General features: G+C 47.5%; 1 protein-coding gene across 2 annotated transcripts in view; it reads right to left on the minus strand.

The window, feature by feature from the left end:
* The window catches only part of ADAP2 (ArfGAP with dual PH domains 2), a 35,388-nt gene that overhangs the window by 9,804 nt on the left and 3,367 nt on the right, over window positions 1–22,217 (minus strand). For both annotated transcript variants that reach the window (XM_055333277.1, XM_055333285.1), the window contains 6 exons: window positions 19,469–19,548; window positions 18,410–18,522; window positions 10,038–10,184; window positions 5,120–5,203; window positions 2,124–2,186; window positions 550–627 (listed from right to left, as the gene is read on the minus strand). In XM_055333277.1, coding sequence (XP_055189252.1) covers window positions 550–627; window positions 2,124–2,186; window positions 5,120–5,203; window positions 10,038–10,184; window positions 18,410–18,522; window positions 19,469–19,548 — 565 coding nt within the window. The remainder of the gene's footprint in view (window positions 1–549; window positions 628–2,123; window positions 2,187–5,119; window positions 5,204–10,037; window positions 10,185–18,409; window positions 18,523–19,468; window positions 19,549–22,217) is intronic.

Here is a 22,217-nt window from a genome sequence, read left to right on the forward strand (position 1 = left end):
TTCTGCTTGGTGAGACCCAGAATTTGAAAGGCTACAAAAGCCATAAAGGAAATCACACACGTGATCTGTTAAAATGATACTTAACATTTATGGACAGCTTACTGTTTGGGAGCTTTACCTTAAGTAGCTCATATAATCCTCACGGCAGCCTCTGAGGAAGGTGCTGTTATTAAAACTATCTTCTGGAGAAGGAAACTAAGGCAGAGGGTTAAGTGCTCTGGCCAAGGCATACCACTAAGTGGCAGGACTGAAAGCTCTAGAGCCTATGGTGCTAACCGCTAGTCTCCCAAGTGAGAAGCGAGCCCTGGAGACAGAAGGATGAAAAACCACCTGTTTAACTACATTGGCAGCATTTTGGATACACAGAGGACGTCCTGACGGTGGAAGAGAATACCTCTGTGCATGGAGATGACTTAGAGAGATGAGCAAAGATGGAGGCATTTCCCTCACCAAGTTGTTCCAATACTGTTGCTTCCCCTGCAGTCCCCAGCTGGCACAGACCCCACCTGTCTGGGGGTGCACTGGACAGGGGCCGGCAGTGGCTCTTACCAGTGGGTTCTTGTAATACAGCAGCCTCCGCTCCTGGGGATCCAGAGCAAACCATCTTTTCTTGAAAGGTTCTCTTTGCTGCAAAAGAGGGAACCTCATACTAGGGTCACTCAAGTGCGGGGGTGCGGGTTGGGGCACAGAGGTCAGAGAGCCAGCTTGGGCTGGGCTGGGTCGAGGGAGCTGGCCAGTATCTTGGCCGTCACACACCCCAGTGCTCCTCCCTGGGGCTCTGCCCACCTGCTCACACCTTGCCAGCTGCACCTTGTGCCTCTGGGTGCTGCTGTGGGCAGGAAGAGGGGCTCTCCTCTTTCTCAAGCTAGGGATAAGGAGTCTCAGAAAAAGGAAGTGGGGAAATCAGAAAGAGTTCCTGCTCAGCAATGCTGAAAGCGCTGGCCTGGCTGGAACCCTAACCAAGGTCAGGGGAAAGAAAGCCCCTGGCAAAAACCACTGGGGAGTGGCTGTGCCATCTGCAGAAAAAATGTGCAAGGCTTTGACTAGTTTTTAAGCTGCCCAGAGGCTTTCTTTCACACTGATTGCCTAACACCTTTCCCTGCAGAATTAACAACCATCCTGTTAAAAAAAAAAAAAAAAAAAAAAAAAAACAGCATTGGATTGCTGCTGCTTTGGTTTTTTCAGGAGGCTCCCTCTGCTTTCTCTACTCACCCTCCCTTCCCCACCTCCTCCCCTCACAATCATCAGGATCCTCTCCAGCCAGACTTCTGACTTGGAGCTGTGCCCCTCTTGGCATTCAGGCTGGGGCCCCCCCAAGATGCCCTCACAGCAGGAGCCGCCACCCCTCTGGACCTCCAAGGGAGGCCCAAGAGCAGCCAGTCTTCCCTTCTGTCACTGATAAGTAGAAATGGGCAGCACTGGCAGTTGGGGCGGGTTTAGCAAAGGAGAGCAGAGGCTCAGCTGGAGGGAGGATGTGTGTGCTGGGAAGGGGTGTGCCCACGGGCGGGCGGGCAGGCGTGTGTAGCTGTGTGTTCACAGACCAGTCACCAGCCCGTCTCACTTGGACAGTGCTGGTAGGCCCCCAGCACAGAGCACACAAGGGTTCTGGAAAGTGTAAAAGCTGTTACGCAGAGTTCCTTTTCAGCTCTGCTTTCACAGGAGTGGGGTCAATGAGATTGGAATTAAGAGGAAGGAATCTGGGGCAACTGGACGACTCAGTCAGGGAAGCGTCTGCCTTGGCTCAAGTCATGATCCTGGGGTCCTGGGATCAGCTGTGTACGTTCCCTGCTCTCTCTCTGCCCCTCGCCCTCTCCAGCACTGGCATGCACATGCGTTCTCTCTCTCTCTAATAAACAAACATAATCTTAAAAAAAAAAAAGAGGAAAGAAGCTGCTGGTGATGTTGATAAAGGAGGAGGAGGATCAGGAGAAGCACCCACAGCTGGACCACACACCAGCTCACCAGTCTCCTCTTGGTCTTTGGCCCCAGGAATGCACAAACATTGGGTTACTTCCCTTCCCCCCACTCTTCTCACCCCTCATTCCTCACTTTCCAAATTCTGCCCTACTGCCCACTAGAATCAGGGGCACGTGTAAGTCCCCCCAGAGAGCGGCCAAATGTACCTTTGGACCAGTCTTTTCCATGAAGCCTTGTTTGAGGTAGTTCCTGGTGATGAGGGGCACGAGCTGGGGAAAGAGAGACATACACTGACATACACCAACTCACACGCCAAGGGTTCAAGTTTCCTTCCTGAACTTGGCTCCCCAGCAAAGGGGAAGTCTGGAATGGGGAAGGATGTGTGTTCACAGTTCACAGGGTTATATTTGGAATGTGGTAGGGATGCAATATTACCATTTCAACAGTCAGACGACAGCATCTCAGATGCTTGCAGAGCTCACCAGCAGAGCCGAATCGTGATTTAAGGACTTAGTCTAAGAATTCCTTCAGTAACCCTAGGAGGCAGACAGGCAGGGCTCTGAGGAAACCCTCCTGGTGCCAGGAGGGCATGTTTTGAGGGTCTACATGTGTCAGGCTCTGGATGCAATTCTCAATCACCCTGTGAGGTGGACATTATCATCTTCATTGGACTTCTGAAGAAACCAGGCCTCAGAGAAGTGGCTGGCAATTTTCTCTATGCCGTGTTGCTGGGAGGCTATAAAGCTGGGTGGGATTCACACCTATGGCTGACAGACACTAGTGGTATTCCTATCACCATGACACTACACGTAAACATTCCAGAGCCCTCTGATCAGGCACCTGGCCAAGACCTGGTCTTTGCTGGGGTTTCTGACATAGGCCCACAGGAGATAGTGGCAGGGTGGGCAAATAGAGAAAGCTCTGGACTAGGAGTCAGGAGACCTGGATTCCAGGTGCTGTTCTGACCTCCACCTAGCTGTTTTACCTTGCTAAGACCCTGTCCCTCTCTGGGCCCACTTCCCTCCGAGTAATATGGAGACTGGATTATGTGATCTCTCGGATCCCTTCCAGCTTGCCATCCCATACTCAGAGAAGCTTCCAGGAATTAATGGTGGCCTCCTATGCTCTAGGGAGTCAACTGGCAAGTCTAGAGCTTCCAATGACAGCTCAGGCCTCTGAGAGCAGAGGGGGTCCTCTGGAGCTCCAGAGCCCCGGACCTGGGGCAAAGGGGAAGTGAAGTCTGGGAAGTCAAAAGGAAGAAAATTGTGTGAGCCAAAAATGAAAGTATAGCACTCCCCTTTCCCTAAATTACCTTCCGGAGGCCTTAATTTCTTCATTTGAAAAGAAGAGTCCTAAACTGCTCAAGAGTCTGAACCTGAGCCTGGGCAATGCTAGTCTAGGCCTGAGGAGATACCAGAAGAAGGAAGAGCACATGGATGGAGTGCTGCTTATAGGACCCTAGAAGCTGTGGCCCATTCGATTCTCACAATAGCCCTGGAGACTGGGCATTGTCCCCATGGTGACAGATGAGCAAACTGAAGCTCAGAATGGTGAGGTGACATGCCTCAGGTAACACATCAGCTTCTCTGACCTCAGAGGCCACACATTTCTTAGTATGGGACCACCCCCCACACTGGAACTCCCAGGTGTCTGGCCCCCGGATCCCTCAGCCTGAACTGAGGTCCAGGTGGTAGTCCAGACTCTCAGGCCATACCTAGTGACAGGGGGAGGAAAGGCAGCAGAAAGATGGAGGTGGGGAGGAGACTCATGGTGGATGAGGGGAGGCAAGAGGACATTGAGGGGTTGGCCAAAAACCAATTTCCTCTGCAGGGGTCAACAAAGTTGAAGAGCCAGCCTAGATGACTAAAGCTGAGAGTCTGCACTTTGTCCTCCGAAGTCTCCAGTCAGCACTCAGCATGCACAAGCCCTGCCCACAGATTGTGCACTCGCTCATACTGGGTGCTGACTCCACAGAACCAGAGGGTCCTGACGCAGGCCTGGCTGGAGTCACTCACAGAGAACTGCCATCTCAGTGCATTGCTAGGCCTGGAGGGGTAGCCTGTTTCTAAAACTTAGCTCCCTGCAAACTCTGGAATTAAGGAGCATTTAGGTTTTCAAGGAAGGTGTAACAGTTTGGAATAAGAAAGTCCTGGGATTAATACAGTGTCTCCACCCCCATCATTTACAAAATCCTCCTAGAGTAGAGCCTAAAGCAGACCCCAGACCATAGCACCTCTGAGGTGGAAGGGACCCTGAGGATGACCCAGACCAACAGCCATCTTCCAGACATTGAAGCAGATGTTCCGAGAAGTGATGTTAGTGACAAACAGTGAGTTAGCAACAGAGCATCCATGAGAGCCCAAGCCTCCTGGTTCAAGGCAGCGTCCTCTGCCCCACACACCTGAGAGTTGTAGATGGATGCCCCACATGTCTGAGGACAACCAAAATGAAGTTCTCAGGAGCACCCTGTTCTTGGCTACAGAAGGCCAACTGCCCCTATTAGAACTGTAATGGAGAAGATCCCATTGCCTTCCCGAGACCAGAACACAAAAGGGCAAAGGGAGGACATTAGAGTGGGAAGAGCACTCTCTGGTATTCACTTGACCTTCCTGGGACTCAGTTTTCATCAGTAAAATAGGAACAATCACCCCACCTAGCTGTCTGCTATAAGGGATTACTAGATAAAAGGCAATACAAGATAAAATGGGCTTAAAAGCCCATGAAGGCCCATGAGGGATCATTTGCACATTTCAATGGGAGAAGGTATCAGAAAGAGATGCCCAAATTCCAAGCCCCTTGACACTGGGGATGGTGGCTCTGCATCCAAAAGGCAACCTACATTTTGGAGGCTGCCATGCCATGTGTGAGGCCATAATCCCCTAAAGAAAGCCTTTCGTTTCTCTCAAAGTCTTGTTCACAAACAAAGCTAGTTGGGCCTCTGAGTATTTTTGAGGTCAGCAGACAAGGAGAGGAGGTGGCAGAGAGGAGACTCAGAAGCTGGGGTTCATGGGGCACCTAGGTGGCTCAGTCAGTTAAGCATCTGATTCTGGGTTTCAGCCTAGGTCATGAGATCAAGCCCCGCATCAGGCTCTACACTCAGCAGGGAGTCTGCTTCTTTCTTTCTCTCTCTCTCTCCAACCCTCCCTCCCTCAAAATAAATTTTTTTTTTTTTAAAGGAAGTTGGGGTCCACATTTAGCTCACCTCAGACTCTGGGAGCTCAGGAAAGGCCGTTTTTAGGTATTGCAGACGGGCTGCACGGAGGGCATTGAACCAGTCCACTATCTCCTGTGGAGAAAAAATGAGGATAGATATCCTGTGAGATGGAGTAGTGGGGAGCTGAGTCTGGTGGCAGGAAGTTAGCTGGGTCTTCAGTGTCAACACCCCCAATTCTGCTTAGAGGCCTGATCACAGGCATGTGGGAGAATGATGCCAGAGCCTGGGGAGCTCACCTGAGCAGGTGGGAAGCCACTGACAGAGAGGTCCAGAGCCATGAAGAAAGACCAAGGAGAACTATGCTAGAGTTAGGTAATGGTCTTGAGCCATGCTTGGCCCTTTCCAAAGTGTGTAAGAATCACCTGAGGATCTCTTTAAAATGCAGATTTGGGTCTAGTGGGTTTGAGGTAGGTGAGGCCTCAGATCCTGAATCCCTAACCGGCTCTCTGGTGATGCAATGCTGGTCAGTGGGACATAATTGGAGGAGGAAGGGCCCTCAGATGTCAAAGACTGGCTCTCACATGGGGGCAAGTACACCTGGGGATTCCCTTCAATGGGGATGGTCGTCACCTGGCGTGCAACTTGGGCCAAAGCTGGCTTGGACTTGCCAGTGTCACTCTGGGGGAGTGTGCCCTTAGCAGTGTGAGTTACCTTATAAGGACCTGGTGAACCACTTGTCTAGCTGGCTGTGCCTTGGCTCTGCTGCTCTGCAATAGGTCCTCCCCACAGCAGCCAGAATGATTTTTTTTTTAAAGATTGTATTTATTTATTCATGAGAGACACAGAGAGAGAGGCAGAGACACAGGCAGAGGGAGAAGCAGACTCCTTGCAAGGAGCCTGATGAGGGACTCAATCCCAGGATCCTGGGATCATGACCTGAGCCAAAAGCAGATGCTCAACCACTGAGCCACCCAGGGCCCCCCCAGAGTCCTCTTTGCTACCCTCAGGTGAAAAGTCTAAGTTCTCTAGTATGACCACTTCGCCCTCTGAGCTCCCTCCATACAAAAGCATTTGCAATCCTTCCATGTTGTACACTCTACTTAATCCACCTCTCTTCCCTCACCCCACACATAGCTTTTACCTAGAATATTCTACGTATCCTTTAAAAAAAAGAGAGAGAGAGAGAGAGAGAGGATCCCTGGGTGGCTCAGCGGTTTCGCGCCTGCCTTTGGCCCAGGACGCGATCTTGGAGTCCCAGGATCGAGTCCTGCGTCGGGCTCCCTGCATGGAGCCTGCTTCTCCCTCTGCCTGTGTCTCTGCCTCTCTCTCTCTATGTCTATCATAAATAAATAAAAATAAATCTTAAAAAAATTTTTTTAAATAAAAAGAAAGATTTTATTTATTTATTAGTGAGAGAATGGGAGAACGCAATCAGGGGGAGCAGCAGGCAGAAGAAGCAGGCTCCCCGTTGAGCAGAGAGCTGATGCAGGGCTCGATCCCACCACCCAAATGTCTGAGCCAAATGCAGACAGACATTTAACCGACTGAGCCACCCAGGCACTCCACATTCTTCTTATCCTGAAGTTTAGTTTAGTTGTTTTTGTGGATTTTTGCTCAGCCCAAGCCCTGCTTCTATAAGAACCGCCCCACCCATTCTCACACACCACTCACCCACAACTGCAGCCACATTTGCTGCTAGGATCTTCCCCTTCTTGGCCACAGGAACTAGGTCAGGCCTGGACCAATGAAGAGGCTAGCCTGGGCTTATCAGGGCCTTTCTCCCAAATAATTTGGAATTGGGAAGCTGAAAGATTTGTTCAAATAGCTGGTCTGCTCCACCTCGATGTAATACAGTGATTGAGAAATTCATTCAAATACAGTTTCCCAGGAATGCAACATAATGACCCTTTCTCAGCAGCCAAGCAGGCTGGCCCAGTATTCCAGAATTGTTAGCTCTCTTGTCCTGGGCATTAATAACCTATGCAGGTCCCAGAAAACACCCACTCAGACTTTGGTCACTAACTGGTAACCCTAGGGCCAAATCCAACCTGCATACACATTTGTTTGGTTCCAAAGTTTTGTTTGTTTCAGTCCTCCATACAGGTCTTCCTGCTTTATAGCCTTATAGTTGCCCATTCCATATTCAAATGACCTACCTGGCCCCTGCAGGCATGAGTCTGCAGCCCCTGTTTATGCCTATCTAACAGAGAAGCTGGGGCATTGAGGGAAAGAGAATGGCCATACCCAGGTGGTCAGATGCTCCACAGCTGGGGGGGGGGGTACCTGGAAGGGGGGCAGTTACCCTAAGTATTAGAGACCTTGGGCACTTCAGCAAAAGCCCTCATATAGCGACTGGCATGGAGGGGTTGGGGGGCCACTGGCATCCAAAATGGACATAGGGCAACAGCAGAGAACCCATGGACCATGGTTCGAAGACCAAGGACCATGGACAAAGAACCGGGAATCTCCTCTGTGTCTCCCAGTCCCAAGGTTATGGTAGAACTAAGTGAGGAAGTCAAGAAAGATGATGGATATTAGATTTCTTGCCACTTTGGGGAATGGGGGGGTCCTTGAATTTAGAGAAATAAATATGATTTACTTGTACTTCTGGTGCTATAGAATAATGTATTCCTGTGAGAGTCCTTTCCTTCTCTCTCTCTCTCTCTCTCTCTCTCTCTCTCACATACACACACACACACACACACACACACACACACAGACACACAGAGTTCCTGACTAATCTCTCAGGAGACCCAGTCATATCTGTTGCTCTTAAAAAAAAAAAAAAAACTTGTATATTTTCCATTCATACCCCCTTTAAGCTGGTTTGAGTGTCCACTTTTTCAACATATTCACATACTTTTTAAATAGAAAGTCTTTCCTCTGATTGCCCTCTACCCATGCCAGCCCAGACTAGGCCACTGACATGTCTCCTATGTGTCCCCAGCATGACTGACACCCCATCACACAGTATCAACAATGCCCATTTCCCATCTGACTCCCTCTCCAGACTCTGGGATGCTTGAGGCCCACCCATGGCTCTAACTATTCATTACTACACTCTCTAGAACTCAGGGCAGTACTTCGAAGCACAATAAGGATTAACCAAAAGAGTCACTGAATGGGGTGCCTGGGTGGCTCAGTTGATTAAGTGTCTGACTTCAGCTCAGGTCACGAACTCAGGGTCCTGGGATTCAGCCCCTGGCGGGCTCTGCATTCCACAGATGGGTCTGTTTGTCCCTCTGCCCCTCACCCACTCCCCAGTAAATAAAATCTTAAAAAAAAAAAGTGAATGAGTAAGTGATACAGATGTGAAATTGCCCATAAGATTTTACCCTTTACAACTGCTACAATCATGAGCAAATAATTAGCAGAGGTTAATGTTTGAAATGCACTTCACTGTAGGGGCATGTGGGTGGCTCATTCAGTTAAGCATCTGCCTTCAGTTCAGGTCATGATCCCATGGTGCTGGGATCAAGCCAAGCCTTGGGCTCCCTGCTCAGTGGTGATACTGTTTCTCCCTTCTCTGCCCCCCTAGTGGTGCTCTTTCTCACCATCTTTCTCCTAAATAAATAAAATCTTAAAGAAAAAAAAAAAAAGAAATGTACTTCACAGTAATGAAATTCTTTGACATTCATGGTTCATGGTCATTCAACCCTCAAAACCCCTCTGGGGGGTAGGTGTTCAAATCCATAACCAAGCAGATGGAGGAGGGGAAGGGACTTGGCCAAGTAACTCAGCCCAGAGTGGAAGAACCAGGGCTCCAGTTTCTGACTCCAAACCCCTATTCTTCAGACTCCACCACCAGGAACTCTGCCCAGACTATGAGGAAAGCATCCCAGTGCTAGCACCCCTTGGGAAGATCTAGTCCCTGCCTCAGGTTCCTGGCTCCTGCTGCCAAGGATTGTCCCTCCAGCAGAGGCACATGGGGTGGTAAATAGGTGTAGGACTCAGGAACCGTAATCTGGGTGACCCTGAACAAGTTATGTAATGTGCCCACGGCTCAGTAACATAGGGTTAAAACATCTCCTGGACTGTTTTGAGGAATAAGAAATGATATAGAATGGGGCTCCTGGGTGGCTCAATCCATGAAGCATCTAACTACTGATTTCAGCTCAGGTCATAATCCCAGGGTTGTGGGTTTGAGCTCCACATCGGGCTCTGCATTCAGCATGGAGTCTGCTTGTCCCTCTCCCTCTGCCTCTTCCCAACTTGTGTTCTCTCTCTCTCCCCCAATTAAATAAAATCTTAAAAAAAAAAAAAAAGATGTGTGGTGATTGCCAAGAACAATGCCTGGCACAAAATCAATAGGCACTCACTAAATGTCTGCCCTCACCTCTACCTCTCTGCACCTCCACATTGCATCCATGCCCCTTGTCCAGTCATGAGATTCCACACATTCTGACCCAGCTTATTCTCCTGGACATATACTATTGGCTTGCTCTTCTCTGGCAGAGCCTATTTCTTAAACTTTAATGTGCTTAAGGGTCACCTGGAGATCCTGTGAAAATGGAGTCTCTAATTCAGTAGGTTCAGGTGGGTCTGACTGAGACTGTTCCTAGCAAGCTCCCAGGTGATCCTAATACTGTGGGTACAAGACCACATGTGAGAAGCAAGGCCTTGGAGTTCAGGGCTGCAGGATCTTCCCTTCTCCCCTGCTCCCATGTTCAGAATCTCTGCCCTACCTGGGTTTGTCACCCCTGGGCACGGCCCTTCCTGCTAACTGGAGTCCCCTTAGTGGCTGCTCACTATCCAGACACATCCATGGTGCCTGCCAGATTTCTCTCCCTGCTCTCACTCCCTGCTGCTGTGTTGTATGGCTCTCTCAGATTGGAAAATGATGAGAGATGAGGCAAACAGCAGCAGCAAATGCCAAGCAGCAGCTGAACCAGGGAGCTAGCAAGCCAGGCCTGCAGAATCTCGGAGTGCGGGCTGGGGGCCAGGGTGGCCATGCTGGTCATCTCACCTTCCCACTCTCATGGTACACGAACAGGTTCCTGATGTGGCCCTCTTTCCTGTAGGTGATCTGCAGCCCATGGGGGTTCCTTATCTTCTCTGTCTCGAAGGTAGCATTCAAGTCCTTGATGCTGATGACAGCTTTGGGGCCTTTACCCTGAAAGAGAGGAGGCAGGTGACTTCTCGCCACCTTCACCAAGGCCTTAATACAAACCAATAACCAACTGCTAACTCTTCAGGGCTTTTATACGTCCCTGTTCTAATATTGAGATGCACAGATATTCTGCTCTCCTGCGGATTGGCTTCTTGGAGCTGGGATGGGGCCTAGAAAGGCCTTAACTGAGGACTTTTCAAAACTTTAAGCCACAGGGGCACCTGGGTAGCTCAGTGGTTGAGCATCTGCCTTCGGCTCAGGGTGAGATCCTGGGGTCCTGGGATGAAGTCCTGCATCAACCTCCCCACAGAGAGCCTGCTTCTCCCTCTGCCTATGTCTCTGCCTCTCTCTTTGTGCCTCTCATGAGTGAATGAAAATAGAAAAATCTTCAAAAAACAAAACAAAACAAAAAAAACTTTAAGCCACAGAACTTTTTCTGAAGTATATTATCTATGGAAACCAAACAAATAAAATAAAACAGATAAAAGCAGGTATAGGGCCCTTAGGGAGCTCCCTCCTGCACTCTTTTCTGTTGGCAGGGGTCTGGAACACGGGTTAAGCACTAACCAATACTCAGCAAGGAAGGGAAAAGAGTGTTTTCTTTGTAATTGCTAACAGAAAAATGGCACAAACCTTCTAGACCTGTGGCAGCCATTAACCACATGTGGCTCTTTAAATTAAAATTAAATAAAAATAAAACTTCAGTTCCTTGGGGCATGCCTGGCTGGCTCAGTTGGTAGAACATGCGATTCTTAATCTTAGGGTCATGAGTTCAAACCCCACAGTGGGCATGGGGCCTAGGTTAAAAAAGAACTATAGAGGGCCAGCAAATTATTCTGCTCTATGGCTCTCCACATCGGTTGTACCAATATTTACTTCAATTCTAAATACTAAACAACATAAGTGAATAACACAATCATAGAGGAGTTCCACTTCCCCTATGTCCTCACCAACATCTGAATGGCAGATTTAAATTTTTTGCCAATATGATGGGTATGAAATTGTATATCATTATTAATTTTCATTCAATCAACTTTGTTGAGGTATAATTTTTTTAAAGATTTTATTTATTCATGAGAGAGAGAGAGAGAGGCAGAGACACAGGCAGAGGGAGAAGCAGGCTCCATGCCGGGAGCCCAACGTGGGACTGGATCCCAGGATTCCAGGATTGCGCCCTGGGCTGAAGGCAGGCACCAAACCGCTGAGCCACCCAGGCATCCCCCAAGCTGTACTTTTAAAATGAGTTTCATTTATTATTTATAAATTATACCTCAACAGGGATGCCTGGGTGGCTCAGCGGTTTAGCGCCTGCCTTCAGCCCAGGGCGCAATCCTGGAATCCTGGGATCCAGTCCCACGTTGGGCTCCCGGCATGGAGCCTGCTTCTCCCTCTGCCTGTGTCTCTGCCTCTCTCTCTCTTTCTCTCTCTTAATATGTCTATCATAAATAAATAAAAATAAATCTTTAAAAGTACAGCTTGATTTTTTAACAAATAGATATTCTCACGGAAGTACCACCACAATCAGGACACCTGACTGACTCAGTTGGTAGAGCATGTAACTCTTGATCTCGGAGTTATGAGTTCAAACCCCATGTTGGGAATATAGTTTACTTACAAAAGAAAAAAGTTTAAAAAAATGGACTTTGGAGAAGTAGCACCACACTCAAGATATAGACCATCATGGGGGCACCTGGGTGGCTCAGTCAGTTGAGCATCTGACCCTTGGCTTTGTCTCAGATCATGATCCCAGAGTCACGGGATTGAGCCCCAAGTTGGGCTCCATGCTCAGGGCAGAGTCTGCTTGTCCTTCTCCCTCTGCTCCTCCCCCTGCTTGCTTGCCCTCTTACTCTCTCACTCTCTAATAAATAAATACAATCTTAAAAAAAAAAGGTATATAGAGCATCACTATCACCTCAAGAGTTTCTGCATCCCCCTTCGCAGTCAGTTTCCATCCTACCCCAACCCCAGACAACCACTTATCTCCTTTCTATTGATATAAAGTGGCCTTGCCTGTTCTAGAACTTTGTATAAATGGAATTATATAGTGCATACTCTTGGATAAGGCTTCTTTTGCTCAGAATAATTTATTTTATTTATTTATTTATCTATCTATCTATTTATTTATTTATTTATTTATTTATTTAAGGACTTTAGTTACTTATTCATAAGAGACACAGAAAGAAGCAGAGAAATAGGCAGAGGGAGAAGCAGGCTCCCTGTGGGGAGCCTGATGCAGGACTCGATCCCAGGACCCCAGGATCACGACCTGAGCCAAAGGCAGATGCTCAACCACTGAGCCACCTAGGTGTCCCTATTTATTTACTTGACAGAGAGCATAAGCAGGGGGAGTGGCAGGCAGAGGGAGAGGGAGGGGGGGAAGCAGGCTCCCCATTGAGCAAGGAGCCCTGATGCTAGGCTCAACCCTAGGACCTGGGGATCATGACCTCAGCTGAAGGCAGACACTTAACCAACTGAGCCACCCAGGCACCCCCAGAATAATTTATTTTAGATTCATCTACATTGTTGCATTTATTAGTAGTTTGTCCCTTTTTATTGCTGAGTAATATTCATTCTATGGATATACTATAATTTGTTCATTCAAGTGTGAGTGGACCTTTGGGTTCTTTCCTCATCTTTGTGGGGTTTTTATGAATAAAGCATATATGAGGGATCCCTGGGTGGCGCAGCGGTTTAGCGCCTGCCTTTGGCCCAGGGTGCGATCCTGGAGATCCAGATCGAATCCCACGTCGGGCTCCCGGTGCATGGAGCCTGCTTCTCTGCCTCTCTCTCTCTGTGTGTGACTATCATAAATAAATAAAAATGTAAAAAAAAAAAGCATATGTGAACACTTGCATACAAATATTTTTGTGGACATTTGTCTTTGTTCCTCTTCAGTAAATACCTAGGCGTGGAATGGCTGGGTTATATGGTTAAGTGTATATCTACCATTATTAAAAACTGCAAAATGGTTTTCCCAAGTGGTTGTGTCATTTTACAATTCCACCAGCAACATATGAGAGTTTCAGTTTCTCCACACCCTTTAGATGGAGTCAGTCTTTTTAATTTCAGTTATTCTGGTGAGTATGTAGTATATCTCACATGGCTTTAATTTGCATTTTCCTGACTGTCAGGGAGATTGCCCAACAGGGGAAATTAAAAAAAAAAAAGAAAGAAAAAGGTCTACATATAGGAAATGGAGTCAGGTGATAGCTGATGTGCTCAAAGTTTGTCCTTTTCTGATTTTTTGGCTACTCCTTCACATTCTCTGCTGGAGACTTCTCATTTTTATGCCTTCTAAATACTGCAATGTCTTGGAGCTCAGTGTGGTAAATAATCTCCAAAGATGGCCCTCACTGATTCTGGCCCTCCCGGTATACACACACCATTGTACCCCACAAAGGGAGGCGAGGGTCATCTATATGCCCTCCTCTTGAATCAGCGCTGGCTGCTTGAGTTGCTTTGATCAACAGAAGTTAGTTCTTGGCCTCGGGTTTAAGAGGCTGAGTAGCCTACCCCTTTACTTAGGGGAGGCCAACTGCCACACTGCAAAGAAGTTCAATGCAGACTCCTGAATAAGGAACAACCATGTGGACAGACAGCGACTACCTGTAGTAACCAAGGCACCAGACATATGCGTGAAAGCTTCCTGGGCCTTCTCGACCAGCCCAACCACCAGCTCAATGCAGCAGGGTGAATGACCTGACTGATGCCCCATGGAGTACATTGCAACAGCCAAGGCCTGCCCAAATTCCTGACCCTCAAGATTGAGAGAACTAATAAACTGATGTTTTAAGCCACTAAGCTTTATGATGGTTTCTCATTCAGCAAGAAGCAACTAAAATACACAGTCCTAGGATTTCTGCTTTCACTCCTTTTTGGGTGACCACCTCCCCACAAGAACATGCTCCTTGTGAAGGACCTCATCCAACTATCCTCAGAAGAGGAAGCACAAGAAGCAGCACCTGGTGCAGAGTCCCAACCCCTACTTTATGGCCGAGAAGTGCCCAGGATGCTACAAAAAAATCACCACCATCCTTAACCATGCACAAAAGGTAGTTTTGTGTGTTGGCTGCACCACCGTCCTTTGCCAGTCTACAGGAGGAAGGGCAAGGCTTACAGAAGGATGCTCCCTCTGACAGAAGCATCACTAAAAGCACCCTGAAAAAAGAGGAGTGGGAAACTATACCAATAAACACATGTGGGATACAAACAAAACAAAACAAAAAAATATTTTCTCATTTACCCACATTCCCTGCCCAGGCGATTCCAGCCTGTCCCATCCTTAAACCCATTGCAATGCTGAGGACTCCACCTCCAAACTCTCCCCAGACCTCCAAGCTCATATATCCAACTTCCTTCTCAGTGTCTCCACCTAGATGACTAATAAGCATCTCAAACCAAAAAGGGCTCTTGATCATCCCTTCAGAGGGCTAAGTTTTTGCCTTTTCAGTAAATGGCAAATCTGTCCTTCTAGTTACATAGGGCAAAAAGCTGCGAACTAGCCTTGATTCTTCTTACTCTCATACCCCATGGCCAATCTGTCAGTAAATCTTGTGGGTTCCACTTCCAAAATCTGATCACCTCTAACTATCTCTTTCACCACCATTTCATCTAATCCACCATTATTCCTCAATTGAGTATTTTTTTAATTAACTATTTTTTATTTCTTTGAAGTAACTCTATGCCCAATGTGGGGTTCAAACTCACAACACTGAGATCAAGAGTCATATGATCTACTGACTGAGCCACTCAGGCACCCTGATTCCTCACATTATTGCAATGGCTTCCTAACTGCTTTCTCTCCTTCCACTCTTGTTTCCTCTCTGCCCCACCCTGACCCCAGAAGCAACCAGAGTGTGCCTTTAAAAAAAATTTAAATTGGACACTTGGCCAGTTCAGTCAGTAAAGCATGACTCTTTTTTTTTTAATATTTTATTTATTTATTCATGTGAGAGAGAGAGAGAATGAGAGAGAGAGACACACACAGGCAGAGGGAGAAGCAGGCTCCATGCAGGGAGCCCGACGCAGGACCCGATCCTGGGTCTCCAGGATCACGCCCTGGGCCAAAGGCGGCACTAAACCGCTGAGCCACCGGGGCTTTGCTAAAGCATGACTCATGATCTTGGATTTGTGGGTTTGAGCCCCATGTTGGGTGTACAGATTACTTAAAAGTAAAATCTTTTAAAAATAAATAAAAGAGCCGTATCATAAAGGTCCCTGATGCAAGTAGGAATAAGAGTACAGAAGAAACTGTCCCCATGAAATGTTCATCCATCACAAGACTTATATTCCCAAAATATAAAGAGCTTAAATCAAATTGTATTATTTTTCTGCTCAATACCGTCCTGTGGCTTCTCACCTCAGAGTAAAATCCAAAAAGCCTACATTTTTTTGTAAATCATGTATTCAATATGGTCTTATACCTACAATACATAAAGCACTATAAAAACTCAGTAATAAAAAGCCAACTAAACTAATTAAAATATTAGAAATGGATCTGAACAGACATTTCTCCAAAGAAGATAAATAAATGGCCAATAAGCACATGAAAAAATGTTCAATATCAATACCCATCAAGGAAATGCAAACTAGAATCACAACCAGATATTAACTCATATCCCCCAAAATGGTTATAATCAAAAAGATAGATGACGAGGTGCCTGAGTGGCTCAGCGGTTGAGCATCTGCCTTCAGCTCAGGTCGTGATCCCGGGATCCTAGGATTGACCCCTGTGTTGGTGGGGGTGGGGGGGGTGGTCAGTGGGAAGTCTGCTTCTCCCTCTGCCCCTCTCCTCATTCATGCTCGCTCTCTCTCTCGAATAAAGTAAATAAAAATCTTTTAAAAAAAAAAAAAGACAGATGACAGCAAGTGTTGGTGAAGATGTGGAGCAATTGGAACCTTCACTCATTGCTGATGGAGACATAAAATGGTGCAGGGACTTTGGAAAAGTGTGACAGAGTAAAGACAGTTACCACCCGACCCAGCAACTCCACTCCTAGCTATATCCCCAAGAAGAATGGAAACACGTCCACATGAAAATTTGTGCACCAGTGTTCATAGGAGCATTATTCATACTTACCAGAAAGTGGAAATAACTCAAATGTCTATCAGCTAGTGAAAAGATGAAATATCCACACAATGGACCAATACTTGGCAATAAAAAGAATTACAATACATGCTACATAAATGAACCTTGAACACACATGCGAAATAAAAGAGTTCTGTTACTAAACACCACATAGTCCATATACTTGAGGTGTCTATAAATACAGAGAAAGTAGATCATTGGTCTTCTGGGGCTGGGGGTTATGGTGGGTAAAGATAGGGCTAATGGGTGTGAGATTTCTTTTGGGGGTTATGAAAATGTTCTAAAATTGTGTTGACAGTTGCACAATTCTGTGAATATATTAAAAGCCATTAGTTGCATGCTTTAAATGGGTGAATTGTATGGTATGTGAATTTATATCTTTTTTGAAAATTTTATTTATTTATTTTAGAGAAAGAGAGAAAGTGCAAACGTGGGAGAGGAACAGAGGGAGAGAGGGGGAGAGAATCTGGAGCAGGCTTTCCATTGTGTGTGGAGCCTGATGTGATGCAATATGGGCTGGACACAGGGCTTGGTCCCATGACCCTGAGATCAAGACCTGAGCTGAGGTCACAAGTCCCACACTTAAGCCACCCAGGCACCTCTGTGAATTTATACCTTGATAAAACTGTTAAAAAAAAAAAAACAACAATCTTGAGTCTTCTTAGGCCCTACAAAGTCCTTACCCATGTGAGTTCATCTCCTTCCACCCTTTTCTTTGCTCCCTCTGTACAGGTCACTTTGGCTTCCTTGACCCACCAACCAGTTCAGGCCAGGGCTGTGGCTTATGGGCAAATAGTTTGTGCACTAATAAAAAGTCCCTGGCTGAGACAAGAACTGCAATCTAGGCTTCCGCTTATCTGACCTGGGCCCCAGGGCTACACCATCTCAGAGGAGTCATTTTCTAACTGGCACACAGCTGTGCCAAGACCATGTTCAGGGTTTATGCACATCATGTTCCCTCTACTGCTTCTACTCTGCCCTCACATACGCACATAACTTGCTCACCTTTTTTTTTTTAAGATTTTATTTATTTGAGAAACAGAGAGAGAGGGCACCTGGGTGGCTCAATGGTTGAGTGGCTGCCTTTGGCTCAGGTAGTAATCCTGGGGTCCTGAGATTGAGTCCCACATCGGACTCCCCACAGGAAGATGCTTCTCTCTCTATGTCTTCCTCTCTCTGTGTCTCTCATGAATAAATAAATAAAATCTTTTAAAAATAATAATAATAAAAGAGAGAAAGTGGAGAGGGGCAGAGGGAGAGAGAGAGAAACCCAAGCAGACTCCCACCCTGAGCACGGACCCTGACACGGGGCTCAATCTCATGACCCCGAGATCATGACCTGAGCAGAAACCAAGAGCCAGATGCACTTAACCAACTGAGCTGCACAGGTGACCCTGACTTGCTCACTTTTATTCATTTCTCTGCTCCAATGTCATCAGAGGGGCCTTCCCTAAGCCCTGAATGATATCAGCCCCATCATCCTCTCACTCTTCACCCACTTTTATTTCTCTTCACAGAACTTACTACTACCTCGTATATCATATATTGATGTACATTTTGGTTACCATCTGTCTCCTTTCATTAGAATGAAAGCCCCATGAGAATGGGAGCTTCGTTTTATTTATTGCTGTAGCTCCAGTGCCTATGGGAATGTCTAGTATACAGCAGGTGCTCAATAAATTTCTTGAGTGCATTCATAAATACGGTAAACTCAAGTAGTCATCCAAGACTTTATTGTGGACACATCCAAGCTGATTCTAGGTGAAGAGAAGGTGTGTTTTCTGTGGACTGGACTGATCACATAGCCATGGAAAAGTAACAATGCAGTGCTGAACGCTCAGTGGCCAAGATTATCCAGAAGACACAGCACCACTGATTCAAATGTGACCTGAGTTGGGTGAGAGCCAGTGCTCAGGGAGCAACCCCTTGCTGGTTGGGGCTCTTTTTTTTTTATTTTATTTTATTTACGATAGTCATACAGAGAGAGAGAGAGGCAGAGACACAGGCAGAGGGAGAAGCAGGCTCCATGCACCGGGAGCCTGACGTGGGATTCGATCCCAGGTCTCCAGGATCGCGCCCTGGGCCAAAGGCAGGCGCCAAACCGCTGCGCCACCCAGGGATCCCTGGTTGGGGCTCTTACCTCTTCTTTTGTATAGTACTTCAGGAGGCCTTCTCTTGCCAGCAGGACAAACTTCCTCCTCAGGAACTGAGCATTGTCCCTCCCTCGCTTCCACAGGAACCCTTCTCGGTTACCTTAGCCACCAAGGACAAGACAGAGGGAACACTCACATCCTTAATATGAACAAGCAGTTCTCAAACCTCATAGGGTCTTGAGGGTAGAATGCACGCTCCGCCCAGGGCTAAAATATCTAAAATATAACTTTGCCATGTCAGCTGCAGCACGTTCGGACTTTGTCTGGGGCCAAATTTGCAATGTCTCATGATTTCAGTTGGGCCCTCCCTAACTTCCTTCTTTGGCTGTTTCATAAGATAGAGTAAACTCTTAAGGAGGCTAAGTCCCGAGAAACTGGATGATTCTGAAAGATGCCCATATGGTCCTGCCCAACATCATGTCAACATTGGCCTAATGAAACTCTCCAGGGGGTGGACCTAATGAGTGACCTCTGGGTACCTGCTAGCTGAAGAATACTGTGAGCTCTGGGTAGCTCAGAACACTGAGCTCTGGCTGCCGCTGGTCCTCATGGTGGTTTTGTATGCTTTGTTCTCTGGGTCAGTGTCAGCTTGGACTCAGAGTAGCTGGGCAGAAACGACCCCAGGTCAGGGGCCAGCGATGAGCTTGTGCCCCACACAAAGGTGTGAAGGGAGGCTGAAATCCTTCTCATGCACCTTGCCAAGTCTTATGCACACCATGAGTCATACTCACAAGAGCAGGGGTGCCTCTTTTCTAAAGGTTCTGCCTGGCGGGTGAGTCTTTCTGCAATTCTATACTAAGACTCTACATGCATGTGTGGCCCTGCAGGGACCTGAGATAAAAATGCTTCTTGACCACTCAGACCATAAAACTCTACCAGCTGACGTGTTGCTGTTTCAGAGACAGAGGAACCCACATCTTGGCCTCTGTGGCCAGAGTGAGGTCGGCAGATACTGTCTGAACTGGGCCCTGTTCCAGTAGCCAGGCACTTCATTGTCTAGAATTCATTAGAACACAGACTTCACAAGATGATGGAAATAACTTTACCTGGGGATGACATGGTTTTCCCATCGGCCATAAATTCCTGTCTTTCATACTTAGCTCGAATCCACTGTTCCTTTAACACTCTAAAAAAAAGAAAGAACCTTTGGTCAACTGCTGTCTGATGCATCCTCTTCACACAGAGTGGCGCATCACAGCAGCTGCCTGCTCAGACAACCCAGGGCTGCTCAGCCTCAGTACCTTACATCTGGGGCTAATTCTTTGTTGTGGTGAGGGGAAGAATCCTGTGTTCGGAAGAATGTTTAGCAGCATCTCTGGCCTCTATCCTCTAGATGCCAGTAGTGCCCCCTCCCTAGTTATGACACCCCAAAATGTCTTCAGATATTGCAGGGTGTCCTTGGGGAAAATATTCCCCCAAGGGGCTACATAAAAAACACTGGGCTACTCCAACCCCAGCCCAGCCCTCTAGGTCAACCAGCTCCCCTGGACTATCTACAGTCCCCCTCCCACTGCATGCTCATAAGTTGAAGCTAAGGGAGTCCATGAGCCTCTTCCTGTGGCTTGCCCATAAATTCTGGGCATGCTACACTGGACAGAGCCATGATCTTGGGGTCCAATCACCTGGGACCTGGTCCTCTTCTACTATTTATCCACTGTGTGACCAACACAAGTTCCTTAACTCCTCTGACCTTGGGGGAATAGTTCAATAATACTATACCTACCTTCCCCTCAGGGTTGTTGTGGAGTTTAAATATATACAAAAGGGCCTAGTACCACGATCAGCATATAGTAGGAGTTTAATGTTAGCCGAAGCAAATATTGTCATCCGTGACCCCGTGTAGAAAACTTTTCTTTTTTAAAAAAAAAAAACATTTTATTTATTTACTCATAGAGACACACACACACACACAGAGAGAGAGAGAGAGAGAGAGAGAGAGAGAGAGAGAGAGACAGGCAGAGGGAGAAGCAGGCTCCATGTAGGGAGTCTGACGTGGGACTAGATCCCGGGTCTCCAGGATCACAACCTGGCTGCAAGTGGAGCTAAACCGCTGGGCCACCGGGGCTGCCCAGAAAACTTATTTCAATTGTTTGGTTCCCTCTTGCCTTTTCCAGGTAAATGCTCCAAGATTTCTGTGACCTTACTCCAGACCCACAGGGAAAGACCCAGAAGTGGGCACTGGGCCTGAACTCGCTAATCAGAGCTCTGCCCCAGGCTGTGTGGAGTAAAAGGAGTAAAGCTGAGAGGGCAAAGGATTGGAAGCCCTCTCACCATCAAGCTGGGAGCTGGAGCTGGTGATCTGGAGCCAGGGACCTGGAAGTAGCCTTGCTCCCAGCTGTATGAAAGAAGCCTGGCCAACAGAAAGGGGCAGGAATGAGAACCAGACAGAGAGTGAGAGAGGCCGAATAGCATTTGAGTCCCTGGCTTGTCCTTCCTGAGGGTGGCTCTATCTCTGTCCCTCCTACGGTCTGATCCCCAGAATCCATAAAATCCCACTCCTGCCTAAGCTGGTTTAAACTGGTTTTCTGTTACTTACAATCAGGAGTCCTACCTAAGGCAATTCTCACTCTCTCACAGCCCTCACTCCCAGCTCACTGCAGAGAGTCACCAAGCCTTCTGTGAAACCCTGAGCCACAGGATCAGAGCTGGGAGAGGGAGCGGAGACTGAGGCCCCAGTCCTGGTCCTGGAGGTGGGGAATTTAGAGGACTTCCAGAATTATAGGGAGAAGACCATTGGTGTTCCACTAAAAGGGGATAAGGTGTAGGGCTGTGGTTGGAATCATGACAAGTAGTGGCTGTAGTGCTGGCATAAAGCCTAACACATAGTAGGTATTCACCAAATTCTTATTCCTTTCTCCTTGCAGCCAAGCACTGAGTAGCAGCAGTGAGGCAAGGTGAGCCAGACCCTCTGGAGTTAAGCCTGGCACATCCCTCCGCCTGGGCCACGAACCAGGCAGCATTCTGAAGGTGACACTGAGAAATGGATTTAAAACTAGCCTGTTGGGTGGCCTGTAAGACATTTTACATAAATTATCTCATTTAATCTCTACCACCATGCCATGATAAAGGCATCATTACCTACATTTCCAGAGATGAGGATGCCACGATTCAGAGAAGTTTGGTAACTTGTCCACCTTCTCACAGGTAGATAGTGGTAGAGTCAGGAAACAATACTGGAGTCTTCTGAGTAGAAAGCTGCAGCTCCCCTGCTACTCCATGCTGTATCAGTAGTCTCTCGGTTGTTTAACTACTGGGAAATGGCAGGGTACTGGGTAGAGTTGTATAGTTTGTGCACTGTCCAAAAGCTTCCTGCTGAGGCTAGCAGACAATGGTGGCTGAAATGCAGCCTGCTTCCTGCAAGCCATACCCGCTATGAGGCTGTGTTTGCCCAGAGGGTACCTTCTTCCCATTTGTATGGGTGGAGGCAGAATGCTATCTAACAGCCCTGGCAGTGAGGCTGAGTCCCCAGGAGGGAGGTTAAGGCTCAGACAGTCAGTCCTAAGAAAGTTGGGGTCACTAGGTACCAGGGTCACACTGACCCCTCATATCCAGGGGACATGAAACCTCCTGCTGCTTCCCAGCTTCCCTCCTTATATTAGATTTCCCCAGTGCCCTGGTACCCAACACCAGGCCCTGGTGTCAGATGGGCTAGTCAGTCCCAGTTCTGTCTCTATGAACCTCAGGTATGTCACTATACTATAGAGACCATGTCAGTGCTATCTCAGAATCGTTGAGAGAATTAAACAAATTACCGCACACAAGCATTTAGCACAGAGCCTGGTGCATAGGTAAAGT

The sequence above is a fragment of the Nyctereutes procyonoides genome, unplaced genomic scaffold, assembly GCF_905146905.1.
Source record: "Nyctereutes procyonoides isolate TBG_1078 unplaced genomic scaffold, NYPRO_anot_genome, whole genome shotgun sequence".
NCBI lineage: Eukaryota > Metazoa > Chordata > Mammalia > Carnivora > Canidae > Nyctereutes > Nyctereutes procyonoides.